This window comes from Manis pentadactyla, chromosome 17 (assembly GCF_030020395.1).
Source record: "Manis pentadactyla isolate mManPen7 chromosome 17, mManPen7.hap1, whole genome shotgun sequence".
Taxonomy (NCBI): domain Eukaryota; kingdom Metazoa; phylum Chordata; class Mammalia; order Pholidota; family Manidae; genus Manis; species Manis pentadactyla.
Window position 1 is genome coordinate 37,896,874 of NC_080035.1, and position 24,075 is coordinate 37,920,948.

At 34.0% G+C, this 24,075-nt stretch overlaps 1 protein-coding gene across 15 annotated transcripts in view; it reads right to left on the minus strand.

Annotated features, from left to right (window-relative positions):
• MYCBP2 (MYC binding protein 2) overlaps positions 1–24,075 on the minus strand; it is a 269,203-nt gene that overhangs the window by 167,228 nt on the left and 77,900 nt on the right. For 13 of the 15 annotated variants that reach the window (XM_036893769.2, XM_036893773.2, XM_036893771.2 and 10 more), the window contains exons 16-21: positions 21,773–21,918; positions 21,355–21,456; positions 16,749–16,856; positions 11,127–11,246; positions 10,095–10,176; positions 2,520–2,637 (exon numbers count right to left, since the gene is read on the minus strand). In XM_036893769.2, coding sequence (XP_036749664.1) covers positions 2,520–2,637; positions 10,095–10,176; positions 11,127–11,246; positions 16,749–16,856; positions 21,355–21,456; positions 21,773–21,918 — 676 coding nt within the window. Of the gene's footprint in view, positions 1–2,519; positions 2,638–10,094; positions 10,177–11,126; positions 11,247–12,719; positions 14,137–16,748; positions 16,857–21,354; positions 21,457–21,772; positions 21,919–24,075 lie in introns of those variants that run through there. The other 2 variants (XM_036893768.2, XM_057494447.1) reach the window with 2 other exon arrangements.

Sequence of the window (24,075 nt, forward strand, 5' to 3'; positions counted from 1 at the left end):
GTTGCGTGAGAACACAACATCTCTTACATGGTATTTTGGCCTGGAATGTACAACCTGAATCTGAACATACGGAAGTGCCAGAGAAACAAAACTGAGGAATTTTATTTAAAAAAAAAGGTACCATATTCTTCAAAAATGTCAGTATCATAACAGAGAAACAGAAGGTATGGAAATGTTACAGATTAAAGGAGACTAAAGAGACATGACAAACAAATACAATGCCTGATGCTGGTCTGGAGAGGGGGAAACATGCCAAAAAATAATGATTGGGTCAACTAACAAAATACAAACTCAAGTACTTAGGAGTAAAGGGTCATTATATATGCAGGTTATTCTTAAAGAATTCAGGGGAAAAGTTCTTTAAACACACACACACACAGTGCATAGTGAGAAGGAGAATGCATATATGCAAATAATAAAGAAAACATCAAAATGCTATCAATAGGTGAATCTGGTTGAGGAGTACATGGGTGTTTTACGTACTATTCTTAGTTTTTGCAACCTTTCTGTAAGTTTAAAGAAATTTCCACATAAAAGTGTTTATTTTATTTTATTATTATTATTTTTTTAATTTTGGTATCATTAATCTACAATTACAAGAAGAACATTATGTTTACTAGGCTGTCCTCTTCACCAAGTCCTCCCCACATACCACATTACAGTCACTGTCCATCAGCGTATTAAGATGCTATAGAATCACTACTTGTCTTCTCTGTGTTGCACAGCCCTCCCGGTGCCTCCCCCCACATTATACATGCTAATCGTAATGCCCCCTTTCTTTTTCCACCCCCTTATCCCTCCCTTCCCACCCATCCTCCCCAGTCCCTTTCCCTTTGGTAACTGTTAGTCCATTCTTGGGTTCTGTGATTCTGCTGCTGTTTTGTTCCTTCAGTTTTTCTTTGTTCTTATACTCCACAGATGAGTGAAATCATTTGATACTTGTCTTTCTCCGCCTGGCTTATTTCACTGAACATAACACCCTCTAGCTCCATCCATGTTGTTGCAAATGGTAGGATTTGTTTTCTTTTTATGGCTGAATAATATTCCATTGTATATATGTACCACATCTTCTTTATCCATTCATCTACTGATAGACACTTAGGTTGCTTCCATTTCCTGGCTATTGTATATAGTGCTGCAATAAACACAGGGATGCATGTCTTTTTCAAACTGGGCTGCTGCATTCTTAGGGTAAATTCCTAGAAGTGCAATTCCTGGGTCAAATGTATTTCTATTTTGAGCTTTTTGAGGAACCTCCATACTGCTTCCACAATGGTTGAACTAATTTACATTCCCACCAGCAGTGTAGGGGGGTTCCCCTTTCTCCACAACCTCGCCAACATTTATTGTTGCTTGTCTTTTGGATGGTGGCGATCCTTACTGGTATGAGGTGATATCTCATTGTGGTTTTAATTTGCATTTCTCTGAGGACTAGTGATGTGGAGCATCTTTTCATGTGTCTTTTGGCCATCTGAGTTTCTTCTTTGGAGAACTGTCTGTTCAGCTCCTCTGACCATTTTTTAATTGGATTGTTTGCTTTTTGTTTGTTGAGGTGTGTGAGCTCTTTATATATTTTGGATGTCAACCCTTTATCGGATCTGTCATTTATGAATATATTCTCCCATACTGTAGGATACCCTTTTGTTCTACTGATGTTGTCCTTTGCTGTACAGAAGCTTTTCAGCTTGATATAGTCTCTCTTGTTCATTTTTGCTTTTGTTTCCCTTGCCTGGGTAGATATGTTCATGAAGAAGTCGCTCATGTTTATGTCCAAGAGATTTTTGCCTATGTTTTTTTCTATGAGTTTTATGGTTTCATGACCTACATTCAGGTTTTTGATCCATTTTGAATTATAAAAGTGTTTTTTTAGGTTCACAGTTATGTGTTACAAAAATCTTGAGTTGCAAATAACATCTCAGTGACTTCTGTTATAGAGCTCTGAATAGTTAACCACATCAGAGATGGTATAGGTTGATTAGCACAGTCTAATGATCTCCACTATACCTAAATTACAAAATTCTCAGAGCACTTTCACTCTTTTCAGCTTCGGCAAAAAGAAAAGAGAGCAAAACAGGCAACTAGAGAGACACACAGAGAGGGAGAGGAAAAGAAAAGTATAAATTTAAACATAACTAATAAGAAAACTAGCCTTTGAAAAAGTTCTAAAATAGAAATAATTTCTGTATGTTAAGAAAAATGTATTATTACAAGCTAGTTAAGAAATAGGCTTTTGAATGACAGAATTACCATTACCTCTCCTGAATGTTTAATGGACTCTGACCTGGAATAAATATGTCCAATCCTAAAGCTGTTAAATTCAATAAATTCTAATGCTACACTAGAGGAGAAAATTATTTCAAAGTAATGCCATTCAGGTTTTGTGTGTGCTGGGTGTGAAATAAGCATATGCAATAATTATAATACAAGAATTTCACTAAAACCAGAAAGAATAGCTAATATAGACAAATTGTGAAGCAATGGTACAAATCAATATTATTAATGCTTAAAAAATTCCTTACAGAAAAACTTCCAAATGTGAAGACCTGTCCATCCATTAAAAGTACTGCCGTGTGGTTGCTGCCTGCAGTAACTTGTGTGCTAGGGCCTGGCAATGCTTGAACAAGAGTGGGACATCCCCTAGATAAAAGAAAAAAATTAAGTCAATTTCTCACAAGACCAAACTGGAATAAAAAACAATAAATAATGCAATAAAGAAACAGAAGAGATAAAAGGCATTAACAATATTCAGTTAACACTTAGTTAGGTACTATATGCCTGTCTCCATTCTAGGTGCTATGTATACAAGATAAAAAAGACATAATTATTGGCTTTAAGAAAATTATGAGTAAGATTTCCTGAATTTACTACCCTAATTATAGACATATTTTATTTTTTCTGAAAAACTGGTGCTGCTGTTGTTTTAAAAGGAAGAAAATTTTACCTTTTATAGTGAATGACATGTTAGAGATTTCTATAGTATTCACTGGATGAAATAAAAATCATGTGCTGTTTTAATAGAAAGCTGATCTAGGAACTACAAAGCAGTTAACTTTATGTCTTCTCTTCTTTTTCACTGAGCTGCAACCTTAGATGCTGAGAGGTAGCAGTTAATAAATCAGAATGCAGCTCATGGCAGGCACTGCCGTACCAGCTAAAGACTCAGGCTCTAGCGCCAGGCTGCCTAGGGGTGAATCCTGGCTTCACTGCCTAACAGCAATGTGACCGTGTCTTTGAACAGGTTACTCATCCTTTTTGTAGTTCAGCTTTCTCTTCTATAACATGGTGGATAACACTGAACAGTATCTACCCTACAGGGTTCCTATGAATAATACAGAAGCTCACATATATCAAGTGCTTGGATCAGTGTCTGGCACATAACTAACACTTAATAAATGGTAACTATTAAGACAAATGGCATCCTTGCATCCATCATAATTATCCTTTTACCCATCTTTGTATCACTTTATTCACCATTTATTTACTTTTAGTTATCATTATCTATAATTAGGATAATCACGGTAGGAATAGTCCATACATAATAGAGGAGACCTGTTTTTCAGATAATGTATTATGATGCTTTACATTTTTTGAAATTATATAAAATATATTTTCAATCATTTTTCAGGCCTCAATGAACAATGAGTTGGGAAGAGTTAAGATTGGCAGCTGGAAACCTAGTTAAGACAATTTCACAATAATTTGGATGTGCCATGATGAGGGCCTGAACGAGGAACGATGTGAACTGAAAGGAAAAAGCAATTGACAGCTCTGCAAGGAACAGAACCTGGCAAATGATTGATATGGGGCAAGGAAGGTTATCTGCTTAAGCAATGAGGTATATGGTAGGACCATTCACTTAAGCTATGAGAATGAATGAAATCTAGGAAGAAGATTACAGAGAGACGAGATCCTAGTTTCCAGCATGGATCTCTTCTAACAGTTTAGGTATGGACAGAGGAAGAAGAGCTCATAGAAATCTAGTATATAACAAAGAGGAATAATACAATCTAGAGAAATATGGTATGAAGAGAGTCACTGGAAGGGAAGGTTTCAAAAAGGAAATAACGTACATCTAAATACTCCAGAGTTACATACAAGTGGCCACCTGATTTACCAAGAAGAAAGTCTCTTTGGTGGAGGTAGGTACAACACTGTAGCAGATGAGGAATTAACAGTGGGGTCAGAGATTATGCAAAATCCCTTTAAGAACCTCAGTGAAAAAGGAAAAATGGAGAACCAACAGCTTTAGGGAAAATAAAGCTGAAGGAGAGGCTTTGTTCTTTTTAAGATAACAGAGATTTTCTGAAGTTAAAAAGAGTGAGTAAAGTTAAGAGGCTAAAGATACAACTCAGAAAGGAGTTAAGAAAGAACTAGATCCATAAGAAAAAGATAGATACACTTCATAACATGGACAAAAACAGGTCCCTCTTTCAATATAACATGAAAAAGGAGCAGAGAAGTAGTATGGAGGCAGATAGGTTGGTAGAGTGGGTGGGCTGAAGAATTTCCCATATAATAGTTTTTATTTTTGTTGTGATGTGAACAGAGATCATTCTCAGAGGAAGAAGGAAATGGGTGAGCAGAGAATCCAAAGATCACAAAAAAGTACATTGGTGAATGGAACAAATAAATACCTAGGAGTTTTTACCCAGATCCAAATGACTTCTAAGAAGTCTGTAAGTCAGCTTCAGGAATCTATTAACCTCCTAAATTTGTAAGGCAACTCAAATGTTGAAATTCCTATGGCTTTTTTTCTGAAGAGAGAGCATGTACCTTTCAGCAAATTCTCAAAAGATTTTAAACAAACAGTTCAAAGCTAAAAAACGGGAGAATTACTGCCCACTGTAGAAGGACTGGTCTAATCTGGAAATCATGTAACAATCTGAACATGTGTGGCAACTTATTTTTTTCCAGAAGCTTAGGTTAGCCATGGAAAACCTATATAGACTCATGCTTTTGCCATGTAGATCAATTCAAGTTTTGTCATGCCCTAGCACCAAGAACAAGAGGGTGAGAAAATGAGGATACTGGTGAAAGCATATGTGAAGAGAATAAATAACAATCTCTAACTTGGGTAAAAGTAAAATGAAAAGCAGGAAAAAGAGTAAAAATGTGGAGGGCTATAGGGAACAAAGTACTGATAAAGTCAAAGGCCAAGTAAAATAAAGCTAAGAAACAGAAGAAACAGCCATTAGATTAAGGGTGGTTTAAACTTAAGAATTCAGAGTTGGAGCTGTGCTAGACCTAGGATGGGTCCTGAGAATAACCACCATGACTCTGCAAGTAAAGTTTAATAGATAATAAGACTGTCGAGGTACGTATATTGTATGTGATCATTCACGCAGAAATGAAGTCACTCATAAGTGTGATAAGACTCAGAGTGAGAAAATATTGTAAGCCAGGTACTAAACTGAAATGAATGAAAGGCCATGACAGAAAGGTAAAAAGGTGATAAAAGGGGAGGAGACCAGAATGGCCATGCCTCAAAATACAGCAGTTTTTTACCTGAGGATGGAGTAATATGGCTAGGAACAGCAGTGGAAGATAAGTGGTTCTCAACTCTGAGGTATAGGGAGTTTTTGCAAATAAACAATGACCACTTCAAAGGGCTATATGGTGAACTAAGGCCCTCAGAGAAATGTCCAATTCAGTTCAAACAAAGCATTAAAAGGAAAGTTTCTATAATTGTTTACCTGCCTGCAGTTTACAAAGCACTTTCACATAAAACCCACTGCAGATCATCAAAATTAACTCTATGGGTAGATCTGAAGATTTTAAAGGGTTTTCTCAAGAGTTGGTAGCAGGTCTTCAAATACACATTCTTTGATCTCTTTTTGAGATACCAGTGAGACCATTTACTGAATTAGGAAAACAGGAAGAACAGAAAAAAAAAAGTAGCACACCTGGCACTTTTTTTTATATACAGTATATTAATTCTTCAGCAATCCTATAGCACAGTTAAACTAAGGCTTAGTAAGATACAGTCACATAGTTGGTGAGAGATGATGCAAAGATTTGAACCTTGTCTAAATGGTTCCAGGCACAGTGATTATGCAGCATATTAATGCAGAAGGATAGCATATCAAGAAAAAGGGGAAATGCAGAAACTGTTAGAATTATCAAATAAAAGCATCTAAACTACATAGTCCCTTTTCTAACATCCAGACTTAAGTTTACTGACAATGGTAAAAGAATTGGGAATTGGGAAATTTAGGAGCATACTGAACAAAATAAGCAAGAAAAAGGGTTGGCAGACTCATGTCATGAGTGAATGTGTTAAAGCCCTCATAAGTTTTTTTGATAGGCACTTTAAAAAGCAGTAGTAATAACAGTTAACATTTACTGAGCACTTACTATGGGCTAGTCACTGTGCTAAGTAAATGACAGGCATCAGTCATCTCACTGATCTCCCACAGTAGCCTTCTGAGGGAAATACACTTACTCCCTTTTAATAGAGGAAGAAACTGAGACACAAGAAAGTTAAGAAACTTGGCCAAAGTCATATAGGTGTTAAGTGATAGAATCAGGACCCAAAGTAGAGACTGAACTCAGTCATTCTGGCAAGACAAAACATTAAATAAGCAGAGTATCAGTAATATCTTTCTATCTTGATCATCATGCACACTATAGTATGTGTCTTACTCACACATTATTGTGTGCTGTACAAAAAACTCATTAAAAGCATTTGATTACTAGAAATCAAGCACTTGACTTAAAAAATATCCTTCAGCTTTATACTTTATCTCAACTAAATATCTATAAATATCTTTCTTTATGGTAGTTAATATTGTATATTATAGGACTTTGTTTCTACTGGGATTGTTCCCCCATATAAATGGTCAATTCTGAATTAATAACACACTTCTTGACACCTGCCTCCCAAGTGTCACACAGGGTAAACCAAAATGCTTGCAGCAGAAATGGGTTTGACTACATTTTGTTCAATCTGCCAGGCATAGTGTGCAGGGATTAATTCACTAGACCATCCAGCTGAGCTCTCACCACACCACCACATGTAATCAGCCTTCTACTTACAACTCAGTGAATGCAACCAGGAGTATAACTTTACATGTTGGGAAAGAACAACTTTGGGCAGGTAAAGCAAATCCCACCAGAGTTTAATCTTCTTAAGAAACCCTGATGTTTCTTTTTAACATTTAAACCCTTCATATTTCATGAAGATGATAAATTCAAGCTATTCAAAATACTCAGCATATTGCATGATATCACCACCTGAGCAGGGCACTGCAAATCAAGTAACGGTGCTCACTGGTATAATGGAGACCCAAAGCAGTGTGTTTAGGTACTTCCTCATTTTAAATGAATCAGCATGAACACCTTCCTTTTCAAAAGCCATTACACCCCAATGTGGTATGGCAGGATTTTGTGTTTATTTTGTTCAATCTTTACACTGCACTCACCTGAGGGCTGTGATTTGAGGTCATAATTTTCACTGTTTTCCTACCACTAAGTCAGGAGCACAAAATATAGCTAATTAGCCAATTATTTTCTGTGACATCCAAGTACAAAGTCTGATTTGTGAAGAAGGGCCCTCCTTGATGCTCCACCATGTCTAACTGCAACACACCTTTCCCAGTTTATATCATGACTCACAAAATAATCACCAGCTAAGTAACAACAGTGATGATGATGATAAAGATAATAATAAACCCTCTTCTTGAAGTGTCATGAGTCTTCAGTGAGAAAAAAGAAGTTACCAAATTCTTCTCCACACAAATTAGAAGCCCTGACTCAGTCTTTGCATATCAGTGATGCCTTTCAAATGAAAAAAAAAAAAAGTATCTGTTGCCTTTCAACACCTGTGATTAATAATTGCTCAACTCTGCAAGCCATTGATATTTTGTCATGTCCAATGTCAAATGTCAAATATCCAAATAACATATCCATTCACATTTGATAAACTAATTCTGCCAAAGACCTTTGCTTTCTTTTCCAAGCACAATACGTATCATTAAGATTGTGACAGTTTTACATACCCCTTGACAATAGTATCCAATGTTATGAGCCACTTGTGTTTTTAGAGAGAAGTTCAACTCAGGGATACCTCAATCATCTCTTCTCATTAGCAACATTCATCAGAGTAACTAAGGACATTCCATTTCATACTTGCTCTGACCTTCCCCTATTGGGGCAGACAGTGGTTCTCAATCCTAGATGTGCATTAAAACCTGGAGAGCTTTTTGAAGAAAACAAACCTCCCAATGGCGTCTAGCTAGCACTGCCCTTGCAGCTTCCATTCAACACCCCCATCCCATCTCCAAACACATACCTCTTAGAAATTCTAGTGTAAAATACATGCATGGCATTTTTGAAGTTCCCCAAATAATTCCAATGTTCAGACAAGATTAAGAACTACTTGTCTTTGCCATCTAAAGTATAATTCCATTCCTGCCAAAGTATTGGAGTGGTTTCAGAACAAACTGAAAATCCTGGATTTTAATTAATGGCCAGAGTGATTCACTGTATATGAATGAGTAACCATACAGGTTTAGTTGATTCTGACAGGTATCTTATGAATATAAGGAAGAATAAGGCACAGTAGAGAGTAAAAAGAAAGAAGGATCTTGTGGCAAACTGAACTAATGAGTCAGGTCTGGCCTGAAGCTGCCCTACCAATCTCCACACTTGATATAAGCCTGGTTTCAGTGGTGGGGCAGCCACACGCAGATCACTCAGATCTTCAGGACAGCCCGCTGCAGGAAGCATAGTTGACTGACAGCCTCAGATACTGTTCTTTAGGACCCATGAGGCCATTCTTTCTTTGGGTCACTACTAGCCTGTGACTGAGCACAGTGAATGTATTAATGCTGGCCCAACGCGCCCAACTTGGGACTCCTCCAAAGCCACCTTGGCCTGGCTGGACTTTCTCAGAACTGCACTGTAATCCAGACCCCTCCTGCTCCAGCCTTCTGCCTTCTTTCCTTTCACAAGGGTCAAACTGACACCATTTCTGAAGGTTCTCCCTGTCTATTCCTGTTCTTTTCCCTTCACCTTTCACAGGAATTTTCTCCCAATAAATCCTTTGCACATCTAATCACGTCTTAGCATCTTCTTGGAAGACCAGAACTAATGAAGATGGATTTTCTATACATTTGACCAAAAGCACTTTCACTGTATTCAGCAGAATATGGAATCAGCCTCTGTAATGAAAATCAAAGTAACAGGAACTTAAACAAGATGGAAGTGTACTTGTCTCTCAGGTAATCAGCCAACTGTAAGGAGCTAATGTGGCAGGTCTCTGCCTGCAGGGACCCAAGACTATTTCTACCTTGTAGCTCTGCCATTTTTAATACATGGGTTCCAACTTATGATCGCTACGAGAACTTCTCCAGTCTCTGCCACTACACATGGATTCCAGGAAGCAAGCTAGGAGGGAAGAAAGGGAAATGGGAGGGTATCCCCCCTTCTCTTTAACAGTGTAATTCCGAAGTTGCACATATCACTTTAGTTCAGGAGGCCATATCTTACTGCAGTGGAGGCAGGAAAATGAAGTCTTCAACTGCATGGTCATGTTACCAAGTGAAACTCTACTGAACAAAGTAGGGAAGAATGGCTATTAGGAAATGTCTGTAGTCTCTACCACAAATAGTTCTCACTGCTCTACATAAGTCAAAGCAGTTTCTCTGAGGGACTATTAGGGTTTGTTTGAAAATTATTTGAAAGCTTCAATACTATGTTTGTATTAGGCCAAAATTTCAAAACAAACAAAATCAAGGAATATGAATAAATCTATTGCTGTTTTTTAAAATGCAATTTGGGGATATTCCTTGTCTTTTCTATTGCTATGAACAGCCTTTAAAAAAGGTAATATTAAGAACATAGAATTTTGTGATAATCATAATCACTCCTATATTTTTAACATATAAAATGCAAATCAACTTTTCTCCTGAAACTACAAAATCATCTATCCCCACAAAAGCACTCAACCACAAAATCAAAAAACATCAGTAGTTTATGGGTCACACTTTGTAAAACAGTGGCATAGATACTATTTCAAGGGTAGAAATATTTATTTAGAAAGAGGAAAAGAGAGGGAAAAAAACCTAATATCTTCAAACAAAAAGTTAGAGTACCTGGAATTGACATCTCCATGCCCCAGCTGCCCATGCTGCCCGTATCCAAATGTATAGACATCTCCGTTTTCCATTAAAACCACTGAAACCAAAATACAGAGCTTTATTTTTTCATTATATGCATTTTATTATTTTTATCACAACGATTCTGAAAGCAGTACAATTTTCACTACTGAAATTTTCCTAATTTGGGGAGCCATTAGAAATATGCAATGGAAGCACCAACAGCTTTATATTTAGGGAGAAATAATTTCAGTTCTACAAATTTTTGTAAGTACTAAAAGGGCATAATATTTTTCATAATATATAATAAAAATGCCACTTAATAACTTTACCATTTAATAAAACATTAGTTTGGATCAACTGTAAAATCTTTCTTAGTAATGAGTAACTAATATAAAATCTTTTTCTCTCATCTAGAATAATTATATAGGTAGAAGATGGGTTTGAGGTCTGTACAATTATGCACATCAACGAAATGTCAACTTTAATATCGGTCAATGCCTTATAAAATAAGGAAATATATCTAGTATTAATGAAAGAATTTAACATTTTTTTTGTTTTTATAAAGGTTGAATTGTATAATCTAAGCTATAAAACCCAAATGCTAATAATTTACTTTATTTTATTTATTAAATTTAAGAAAATTTAATTATGTTCTACATTTTGAGAAAATAAAGAAATTTGTTAATTCACGTTTCTCACTGAACAGTAACAAAATATGGGACCAGGTTATAAAATTCACACAATTCTAGAGTTTAAAGGGATTTCAGGGGTTATTCCACCCTCAGGAATTTCATTAACTGAGTTATAAAATAAATTTCAAGTTAGATCTCTGGACAAGTACCTATTCCATCATGCCATAGTTTTTAAAAGAGATCTATGACAAATACCAAGCAAGTATTTAAAGACTTGAAATCGCCACACTATAGCTTTTAGCACAGTGACAGACTACATTCATCAAAACTAAACAAATAAGTTATTTAGCACAATTGTAAAAATTCAGTTATACCCTAAAGTTCCAGCTGCTACCTGAATGGTGAAATCCACAGCTGACTTGTACAGCTCGGAGCTCACAGTCAAATCTCACAGAGCCTGGAGGGTATGTTGTGATTTTGCTTGCATCCTTTTCTCCTCGTTCTCCACTTCCATCTGTTAAGTGTTATAATTTGTAATTAAGCCATTATTCATCTTCAAAAAAAGTTATAAATCAGTTTATTATGGAAGAACAAGAGAAAAATGTTAAAAGGAACAAGCAAGAAGACTCTGCAGCTGTTAGGAGTGAGAGATCAAGAATCTACCTGCAAAGGAGCAACTTTGAAAAGACATACCGAATAGTTCTGTTTGCAAATATCACTAAATCAATAAAAACAGAGATAAGATACGGTTATGGATAAAATCTTAAGCTAACCAGTTATGTAATGTAAACAGATCATTAAAGAAGTAACAAAATCCTACATGTAATAAATAGTTCATATGGGAAAATTTAGTTTGCATAAAAAATAACTGCATGCAAAGTCATTTATTATTTTAAAAGAAGTGGTATTGTTAGTATTAGCCATTAAAAAAAATATTCCTAGCTGACTCAGAAAAGACTTAGATTTCCCAAACACATCTTAGAAAGGCTACTCTGTCTACCTGTATGACTGATTTCAACTGAACTTTTAAACTTTTATAAAAACCAAATAGTTTTATCCAATACATCACAGTTCAATGGCTTACTCTCATTTATCTTTCTGTCCCACCTTGCCCCTCAGCCATTCTGCTTTGTGATCTTCGGGCCCCCAATCACAACTCCCAACAAGCCTTCCTGCTTTCATTCCTTCTTTCCTCCTCCCTTTTCCTAATTCCTTCCCTTAAGCTTGTTTTAGGCCTTCCCTCCATCCCTGGTTTCTACGTTTGATTTAGAATGTTCCGGCATTCTAACCACAAAATAAAAAGCCACATTCCAGAATAAAAATCTTTAGTTTGGAAAGTATAAATAAGAGAGGCAACTTATTTTCCTAACCCAAAACTATGCACCTCTAAAAAATGATCTCTATGTCATCAAGATTCAAATTCCTTGCACATTGAATTACATGTAAATCTGGAAGGAATTTCAAAAGTTCAACTAGTCTAAGCCACTCTCTTGTGGTACAGCAACTCTAAACAAGTATGTACAATATGCAGATACATATGTGGATCTACAAACACATATTTTTAAATAATTCTGGATTTCCACTTCATTTTAGAGTATCAAATAATTTCATGTTAACATTATCTTGTCTTTTTTTATTTACTATATCTAGCCTTTAGTAATATCTAGGTAAGATGAAATTGGCCTAAATTATGACTTCCCTTTTTATAACTAAATGACTATCACTTCAAAAAGCTTTTAACTCTTTATAAGTCTAGGACAGTAAAACCTCACTAATTCGGAATAATAAAGAATGCACTGGCCTATATGACTTACTGAAAGGTCATAATCATAAACATTTAAGTAAAAATTAAGTTTTATTACTTCCAAGCAGTACAGATTATAGATGAAACTAAATGCTACAATAAATAAAATGTGGTTACCTATAATTCAAAATAGGCCTATATGACATAAAAGTATACCATAAACATAAAAGTCCTTTAACATACAAGAATTAATTGCTGGACCCAGAGGCTGAAGGCACGTTGAAGGAATCCTTCATTTCTTGAGCCCTTGGTTTGAAAAGCTACTGATTTTAGACAGGTTTCCCCTTATAAGTATGACCCTGAAAATTCAGAGGAAGAAATTATTTTGAATTTTTTACTCAAAAAAGATCACAAATACTGCATCTGAAGTATCACAAATTCTGAATTAGTGAGAGGTTTTACTATAATAGGATAAAGATTATGTTTCCTCTGCTAAATTATCTAATGTGGGTTTGCCAAATTCAATCCACAAGAAAGGAAGGCTAGAAAAAAAAGTCCCAACATTTACTTTTACTTCATCCTAAATGAAATATCCTATTAGTTCAGAGACTCATCACCTTGGAAAGACAGTGGAATGGTTAAATATAAACATGGGCCTATATAAAAAGGAGTTAAGTATCTTCCAAAGACTATTTAAATAAGATGACAAATGTGTAGAAATTCCACAGTTTTGTCTCAATTGGTAAAAATATCTATTTATTGAAATCAAATTTGATTTTACATAAAAGACAGACTTTACTAAATCCAATGACTTGCCAGACTTAACTAAATCTAACATTATAAGTATCATTCCACTTTATATAAATGTACTGAAGCCTGGTTAGAAGCCTTTCAGTGTAGTATTTTGCCCTCTGCCATGAATCAGAGACTAAATATAGATACAAACCTCTCAACAGAGACATAGCATAAAAACAGTTTGCTAAGCACTTGCTCTGTGCTAATTGTGAAATGACTGTGAAATAACAATTGTGAAAATTTAAATAGCACAGGAATAAGTGCTTTGGGCACTGGCACTTAAGATACTAGGATTGGAATGCTGATTCTGCTATTTGCTAGTTGTATGACAATGGACACTGGACCTTTAAGTCTTATCTTTCCCAACTACAAATGAACAATAATGGTTCATTACCTCACGAGGTTCTTATGCTGATTAAGTGAAATAATACATAAAAAGTGTCCAATCAATATTCACTACTGTGGGTTTCTTTCATCAATGTAATAACCTGATGACATAGGTATTGTTTTTCCATTTTGCAGTTGGGAAGAATCGAGGCTTAGAGGGGTTAAAAAAGCAGCCTGATGTAATAAATAGTAGAACAGATAGGCTGTTCGATCAAAAATAAGGCTCCTGCATTTTACCACCACCATATGGCTGACATCCTAAATATTTTGTAAAAACAAGCTAAAGTTACACATTTAATATGTGTCAAATTTTGTACCTTTGGCATACTTCTGAGAGAAAGCAAAGAATTCAATTTAAAGAATTAAAGGGAGTATTCATGGAGGACTTGTATTTGCAAAGAATATACCTCATGTATATAAATATATACACACAAATATATACATATATCTTAATTTAAACTTTATATCTACAAAATCAGTTAGGAATTAGTATTCTTATTTTTAAAATAAGGAAACTGAAGCCAAAGAGTTAAAGAAAGTTATGAACAGCTACATAGTTCTAATAAATGACAAATTTAGGATTGAACTTAAGGCCTAATTCCAAAGGCTATGATATTTCCATTACACCACACCATTTCTAAACAGAAAGTAGGTGTAAAATATACACAGATGTTTATCAGTGTGCTTTTGGACTTTCACATCAGTCACTTCAAGACAGATTTCAAGACTATCTCAAAAACAATTCAGATGTTCCTAACTAGGAATACTATTGTAAAATCTTTCTCTATGTAAGGCACTGAATAGCTAAAATAAATGTTAATCCAGTTATCTGCTTGAATTATAGTCTATAGTTACATTTTAAAAATAACTTGATATATGTTATGTGGATTATATGTTATACTTATCGTTATAGCCTTCTATCTCTATTTTGCCTCTAGTCAAATCTGCCTTTAACAAGATGGATTCTGTAATGTTCTCTCCAATCAGACAGAAGCTCTCCAAGTTTCCATCTTAGAACTCACTCTTGTTAACAATAAATTCACATTTCTTACCATCCACACACACCCATAAAAAAGTGATAGTTTAGACAATTTTATCTATTATCATCCTACAATTTCGGAACACAGCAATTAATATAGTGAATTTCTCAGTAGAGGACAAACAGGTTAAAAAAAAAGAAAAAAATACACATAGTAAAAAAAGTTTATTAAAATACTGTGTCTGTATGTAGCAAGAGTAAAAGCAGTGATAATTAAATGACAGATAATTAAGTAACAGGGACAGTGAATGCAAAGGAGTAAGGGAGAATTTGTGGGTGTATAGGAATGAGTGAGTGGTAAGTTAATATTCTACATAAAATAGTTCATCAGTTAATAAAATATTATGCTTTAAATTTATTTTGGTGGTAAAGAGATGAAACTGCTTCATTTTATAAAACCATAAAATATGATTTAAAAAAAAGTTGGCCCTACATTGTAATACTACAAAGTCAGTCCTTCCAAAGAGGTTGCTACAAATACACAATGAGTCTTGTTATAAAATAACCCTATGGCAGACAAGATGTAAAGAAGGCTAGCTATTGTTGAGTCATTTCTATAGTTAGCCAACATGACATTATAAAAAGTCTCTTTTAAATTTGCAGACATTTAGTATTTCATTTTCAAATTCTGGAAAAAAGAGGTTTGTCCATAAAATACTAACGTGGAGCTGAAACAGCTTTGAATTGTTTCATGAAATATGAATACTTAACCTCCAGTAAAGTACTGGAAAAACTCCATTTTTATATAATTTGGGGGAAAATGCACTGAGAAGATCTGTTCTAACAGAAGCACAGCAGAAAATATGAGATCAGAAATTCTGGCAGTAACTAAAATAATTTTAATACCATACTCCAAATATTGTTCCTTATACCTAAATATTTATGGTATCATTAAAGTACTCAGTCAATAAAGCAATCACCAATTTTACTATCATTGATCACATTTGATTTAAAATACTCTCAAATTTTATTTCTGCAGAATATCTTATGTAGTATTCTACTTGTGCTTTTACTAAAAACAGAGGTTCTGTCTGGTTTTTTTTTTGCTTTGAGTGGCAAACTGATAGAGAGAGGCAAATAAAAAATTGATGATAGTATGTTGGATATGAAAATTTAAAAATAAAATTAGTCTGTAAAGGTTTTGTGGCAAAGTAAAATATAAGACACAAAACACTTGTCGGATTAACCTGTCTACAGAGAATAATGTGTTTTTAAAACTTTCTATTTTGTGGAATATATCTAAACACTTAAGAAATTAGCAACTATTGTACTAGTGAAAGAGTTCCTAGTTCACACGCCAGGATTCAAGGCAGAATTTACATATAAATTTATAAATTATTTGCACTAAATTCTATCCAGATCTTAGTTGACCCATAATTTGTGGTTTAAAGGAAAATAAGCCTGCTCTAGAAATTTTTAATTAACCCAGAACTCTGATATCTCAAAGAATTATGCAACAATAAATTCCTAGTCACTCATAGACTTGTTTAGACCTCTGACAGTTTCTGAGGACTAGAATAGGTCTATAAAACTCATAATTAAACTCTCAAATATCAAATAATTCATGTTATTTGTGTTGTGTATATAAACTGCAATATTAAAACAACAAAAAATATAATAGTCAACTCATATCACTTTATATACAATTTAGTTATTTTGTTAATTCTAAAGCAAATAAACAGCACTAAAAAAAAGGGATTGTAAAACACCAAAGCAGTCATCTAAGAGCAGATAATGAAGGATAAAAAAATATAAAGCAATAATTATTTTCCACTTTCCCATAACTTTATAAAATTTGAAAAGAAAAATGGAAAAGAGAGAGAGATACTGTAAAATGTCTTCTTCATTAAAATTAACAAAAGGAAGTGAAATAAAACTGATAGTCATTGACAAACTACAACGTTCAGCATGTTCTTTCTCCTCAGGCTATATAATAATGATAGAAGCAAAGTAGAAGAATTAGGTTTGTGCATTTTACCAGAGACAAATATTCAAATGAGTGGAAGAAATTGGGAAAGTATCCCACCTAGTTGATAAGGAAGACCAAATACCTTTGTGCTTGTCCCGTTTATGCTTTAGCTGTGCTGGATGGGATCTGAGTCTGGCTAGAGCCTGTTCTCGATGGTTCATAAAAATAGGACCAGCAAATACAAGGGGGCCTGAGGAGAAACATTTTTGTATGTGCATAGAAAAGCTCACAAAATAAAAACACTACAATGTACAAAAGTAATTCAAACTAAAAAGTGTGGAAATTTATTCTTAACTGTTTTGGATATTATACCTTTCTCCTAATTCCCCATGTTAGCCTCCTACCCCATCCATAACCTATTCACCATTCCACACACAAGTTTTAATATCTTAATATAATTTATAAAGGAAAAATTCTACCTTTCATACTTACAAAATTATCAGTGGTTACTACAGTCTCAAATAGCTATTCAGAAAATTCAATCAGAATAAATCAAATTATCTTTAGAATATTTTTAATATATATATTCAAACTTAGTAAACTATACATTTGTTAAAACAAGTATCTTTCTATTAAAATACCAAAAACAAATTTTTAAATTAATAATTTAATTATAACAAGGTTTTCAGATTTAACATACACACCAGTCTTGCTACAAAACCAAGATAAATGTTATTGACTTATTACATTCTGTCAGAGGTAAGAAAACAGAAGGTCAAAAACAAAACAAAAAAAATCATGATTATCTAATACACACACACACACACATACAGGTATATATATAAAATCACTACTTAAGACAGAATTATAAAAATTATATTTAACTTTCTAAAAAAGATAAATCTAACTTTATGCATGATTTCGGTAACAACATAAACATAACCAGATAAGGAAAATAAGGTCGAAGTAAGGATAAGCAGGGCTTCATATTGATGTTGAAGAGGGATATCGTACCCCAAAAATAACATTTTTGGAACATTAACCACTCTCTCATAAAATAATTTCTTTCTGAAGCTCCACTATGTACATATACATACATATTCACATAGATTACAGTTAATTCCACTTACACATAGTATTCAACAAAGAACCTACAGCCAAATTAATTTTAATAAAATTTAAAAATTGTTTCTACCCATTATTATTTGACTTGAAAAGGAAACTTTAAATTATGACTTAGAATTTTTAGTTTGTAAAACACCTGCAAATTTCCAAACACTCTAAATTTGACAGTTAAGCTACCAGTATTTGAAAAGGGAATTGACAGTATATAAGCACCAAACATTTTTAATTAGAGCAATTTTTTCATTATTCTCTATAGATCTTTAGCTATAACTAATTTTTCTAACAATGGAACACAATGAAACTGTCACCCTGTAATAAAATTTGACACACGTCAAGTTAAATACCAAAATACCCTTCATTAAACATTTAAAAATGGGTATAAAAACATATTTAAATTATATCTCCAGATACAGATAAAAATACAAAGAGCAATTCTATGAAAAACCAAGAATAACATACTCTATGACTGTTAAAAATAGAAGAGAAATATGCTACTTTAATGTTAACAGAAGAATTAAATATTATTTCCCAGTAATAAAGTACCAATTATTTTCAAACTGGAATACATACATACATTAAGCTCCATTTTAAAAATGTAATGACACATATTTCAAATATGAACAAAATGTCTTATTTCTTCAACATGCATTAATTTTCAATTGATTTACTAAAGAAGATAATATAAATCACTCTAAAAAGTAAAAGACACCTTCCAACTACATGAAAGAATTGTAAATATTGAAATAACAACATTAGGTTGTACACCGTTTTCTCATTTATATGGTCTACTTGGGATACTATTTCTCCCCATAAAAATATTACACCCATAATATTCATAGCTATTTAACTTCTCACTAAATTCAATATTTTTAGAGTCATTTGGTATATAAATCTAGAAGGCCCACAGGCAATCACACCTAGAAAGTATATCATCTGAGCTCAACTTAAATCACTATTTATAATACCAGCCTATCAGGTTCTAAAACTCTGTGTCCCATGAACTAAAGCAATTTTTCTTACAAACATAATTCAGTCATTCATTTATCCAACAAACACTTTTTATTATCTTTAATGTCATAGACACTAGGTGTCATGGATATAATGACAAAAACACAGATGTCATTGGAATTAGTCCACTAGAGAAGACAGAAATAAAAACAAAGAATTACAATATTTTGTGATAAATGTTATTAAGGAAATCTATACACATTATATCTTGAAGGATACCAATATATGTCACAGTATGAAATAATACAAAGTATACAAAAAATATTTTAAAAATTATAAGAAAGTACCTTCAAATTCCTATCAGTGATTATCTTGGATGAAGAAATATATTGATCCATTTTTCTTATTTATACTTTCTAAATGATTCATATCGTATTTTAATGTAAAAAGGGACTTTCATTTAGCACTGAAGAATCAGCTACTACTTGATTTGAATGTTGGATCAAAAAACTTAATGGTTTTAGAGGCTTAAAAATCAATAGCAACAGCACTTCAATCACCTGAAATCAGACTAACTATCATGGATTTGTTTTAGAAATGGAATTTTTTCCTATCAAAAAACAGAATTTGTTGTATTCTACAGAAGTTGTGGGGGGTTTTAATAATAAACTTTTGTGATTAGCACCCCACTGTTGTGAGAGAAGCAATCAAGTCAAGGCCAGAGCTGAAAAAGAGTCAAATCCAAAGCTAACCAGGACTGTACTAACTAGTCCCCCACCACAGACCATCACCATCACCATCAGACATGTACTTAGAGCTTAGTATGAGTCAGGCATTTTCATGCATATCACTTAAGCCTCATTAATATCCCTACTTAGGTAGGCAGAGTTGTATTCCACATTTTAAAGATAAGGAAATGGAGGTTCAGACTGGTTAAATTCAAGGGTCACATACCCCTGTAAAAGTTAAGAAGTCAGGACTTAAACCAAAGTTGAACTTCAGAGACCATGCTCTTAACCATCCTGCTAAAAAGCCACACTAACCATATAAAAAATTGCTTGCTTTTGTAAGTAGTTTATAATAATTCAATCTAATATTTCCAAAAAAAGAAAAAACAGGTAATAAAAAGATAAACTGATAATTAACCTTAAGCACATATCATTAATATAAGAAGGACTTATCACTCAATTACCATATATCATAAAGACCCAGAACTTAAATTTTATTCTACTTTTCTATAAACATTTAATATGCAATTTTCCCACATATTTACATAATGTAAAAAATGATAGTATATATATTAATCTCATTAAAATATCCTTTAAGAAAATGATTTTATGTAAACAAAGCCAAACTAATAGCAAATATCACAGTATTAGTTAACCAACATTGCTTATCAAACACTATAAAGAATAATCTTTCAAGTTCCAAGCATATGTTTTATAATATTAATCAAGATAGAATTTATCATGTGTGCTATGTATTTTACTAGTTATTCCATTTTACATTAAAAAACAAAGAATACCTACAACAAATTTGTAATGATGGCTAAATGGGTAATAGGTTTTATCTCATATACAAATTTAAAAAATATTTTACAGTCATATTTATTAATTAATGAAACACAAACACAGATAGCCTCATTCAAAATGAATTAAGTCTTTAGTAGCAATTATACTTGAAGGAGAAACACTTTTGGATTTTGCCCAATTAGGGCCTCAATGACAACTGTCATAGTTTATTAAATGAAACATTAGTATTACAAAAGACTAAAATCATCTATGTATCTCGACATTTGGAATTAGCAAAAACCTCTTTTCCTAAGTATATATTTTCCACCATTTCTGGAATAAAACTATTCCACTATACATTAAATATATCATTTCTAATAAGTATTTAAAACACATAGTATCAGTAAATATTTCTAATCACGATTTTGCCTAGCACAGGAATAAAATCACAGACATCTCTAGCAATTTGTCTTACTCCTACAAAGAAAAGTTTCTATTGGGCAAAGACAGCTTTAGTAATAATTGTATTTATCTTTTTGGGTATATACTAAAATACCTATTATAACCACTGTATATTTTTAGGCTGAAATATGGTCAAAAGCAATGAAGAAAAATCTAAATAATAAATTTATATTTGTAATTAAAACCTGAGGACTTTCCAACTTTCCCTTCTTGTACATAATCACGATAAGCTTTGTCCAACAAAATAAAGATATATAAAAACATAATTATGCACTGACCTGGAAAGAAGATTGGTGGGACTATGCCTAAATAATCATTATCATAAATGACTAGGAGAACAGAAATTATAATACTACATTAAACTAATTTGTTTCCCACAGTTAAATAAAGGAGTCCAAAATCTGGGTGAAGGGTAAGTTTTCAGAATTCATATTTTTTAAAGTTCATGCTACTAATAGTTTTTGATGCTTGGAAGATGGAATGATTTTTAGTATGCCTGACTAAGGCCACAACACCTTACCAAATTCAAGCGGTTATCAGCTCAACTGAAAATACCCTGAATATTTTCACATTATTTTCATAACTTACTAGAATGTTACTAATACTAATGTCAATTTCTTAGGAAATCAGCCTATTCAGTAGTCTCAATATAGGATAATAAAATGGAATTTAATACACTTTTCCTCTGCAGCTTCATCTTACCTCTTCCTTCCTCTAATCTGTGTCTCCTGATTACACGCTGCCGTTTTTCTTCTTGTCGTAGCTGAAGGTGTTCTTCAATGTTAACCCCGGGTACTGGAACAGCTAGGTGGTTGGAAAAAAAAACCCCACAAAACAACATACATCTGTTATATAAAAGATATGACAGAACTATATGAAATTCATGGAAGCAAAAGCTAACAAAAATACTCTCCAAAACACAAATTATTTTCAATGCAAGAATTTTAGCAAAAATAGCAAAAATAATCTTTAATTAATGACATATTGTCAGTCACCATACAAACAGTATTGCATAATTTGCTATTATTGTATTTTTAAAATATATATCAAATAGAAATTATTTAAACTATCAGAATCATTGAGTTGAGGACAAGGTATTTAGTACAATCAATCAAATTACCTAACAGAAGATCTAACGGTATCATCTCTTTCACAGCATCAAGAATTCCTCTTTGTCTTGCCTCTTGACCATCTAACTCTCTTGCACAAGCTTTGCAACATCCACACACAGCACAGCCGGATTCTCCAGAACCACAACCACAGATGCTGGGGGAAAAAAAAAGAAACTGAAACTCTGCTACTCTTTCCTTAAAATTCTTTACTGTAACATCTTTTCTGCATTTTTTGAGATTAAGTTAAATGAGTCAGCAATGAAATCCCCCTTCTGATTCGGATGTGTCATTTTAAAGAAAAGGTATGATAGGATGAATAATTAAAAACAAGAGTTTATTAAGCTTCTTATAAGCATAATTGGTATATTTCTACAGAAAATACAAATGGATTCTGCTATCTTCAGAACAGCTAAAGGTTTTAACAATGAATGAAGCACGAGCAGCTTTACTATGAAATGGGCTGGCTGTGTTGGCTGGTTAACAAGACAGACAACGCTGCTACCTACCAGACAATATAAGGGAGGTGTGGGCAGCCTTCAGTGAGCGAGTCCAGCTGGCCAGCTTCATAGCACGTCAGCGTTCCCCTCCCCTTTTTATATGCCATCATCTCTCATTCTCCCCTTTCACTGTTGTTTAATTACTTGTTCCTTTTCCTCTTATTTGTTCTTTTCATATCAGTTGTTATCTAAGTATACGGTATTTGATTACAAAAATCACCCCCAGAAGTTGGCTAGAAGGTCCATGAACAACTAACTTCAGTCACATATTTTGTTGATGTAGAAGTTACATATTTAATGTTGTTTATTAGATCAGTCCTGAAAACCTTTAGACAGCCTTACTGAGCCTCTGGTATCTAGATTTGTGAGGGTACAAAAGAAAGGATCTACCTGGCAGCAGTTTTGAAAGATACACATAGGTGCCCTGTGAAAACCAACTTTTAAATATAAGCATTTTTGACAGTTTGGAGGATCACTAACTACAATAGTTAAAAGTGATACAATAATATGCCCTATTGAGTTGTCCATAGGCACTATTTAAAAAATAATGTTTAATTCTAATTGTTTTCTAAGATATGTAGTAACAATTTTATAATAATTAAAGTCATTTTTAATAGTGATTGGTGCCTTGGCATATATTCCTATGTTGACTTTACTCATGTATTAATTTCTGCTTCATTAATAAAGAAATTACTGTGCTTGGTTAGGTATTGTTCATTATATCTATAAATACTGACACTGATAGTAAACCTCTGGGGGAAAAAACATATAAAGAATAATTTCAGAAAGGACCAGAGAACTCAGAAATATGATATATATGGTATTTATCAAGTGATTAATTCCAGAGATCGGGGAAACTTAATTTTAATGGAAACAGCTTGGAAAAGATCCAGGAAGATAAATTTCAACTCCAACATTAAAAAAAAAAAGATTCTGTATTGGAATTAAATTTAAAAACAAACAGGTTAGGGACTTAAATTTAGTAAACAGAACAAAACATACAGCTTTGCAGAAGAAATATTACCCTTTGATAAAGAGTGTCAAAATATTTTTACATTAGCTAAAAAAGGCAAAGAAAATGTATTGTTAAAAAATCATTATTTCGGAGGCGGAGCCAACATGGAGGCGTGAGTAGGACAGTGGGAATCTCCTCCCAAAAACATATAGACTTTTGAAAATACAACAAACACAACTAGCCCTAAAAGAGAGACCAGAAGACGCAGGACAGTGGCCAGACTGCAGCTACACCAGCGAGAACCCAGCGACTGGTGAAAGGGGTAAGATACAAGCCCCGGCCCCGCGGGACCCGAGCGCCCCTCCCCCCAGCTCCCGGCGGGAGAAGAGCAGGCAGAGCGGGAGGGAGACGGAGCCCAGGGCTGCCGAACACCCAGCCCCAGCCATCCGGGCCAGAGCGCAGACACAGTACGTGCCCAGGGGACCCTGGATACTGGGGGAACAGGGAGTAAGACCACTGAGCGGGTGCCGAAGCTGATGCCCCTGTGACAAAGAAAAGCGGGGGCTTTTTGAAAGTCTTAAAGGGACAGGGACTTAACAGCTTGACAGAAACAACCCAGGTCACAGTACAGCAGCTGGAAATTACAGGGAAAACCGGGTGCACTAACCCCCTGGGCAACAGCTCTGAGACCCCTCACGGAGGTAAACAGTCAAGCAGCCCCCCCCCCCCCCCATCCATTACCCCACCGGGCGCTGCGAAAGCAGAGAAGCAGCCTGAGACAAATTCCGCCCACAGAAAGGGAAATTTCTCCCTTCCGGCCGGGCAAGACACAAAGACCCACTCTACACGCAATTACCCA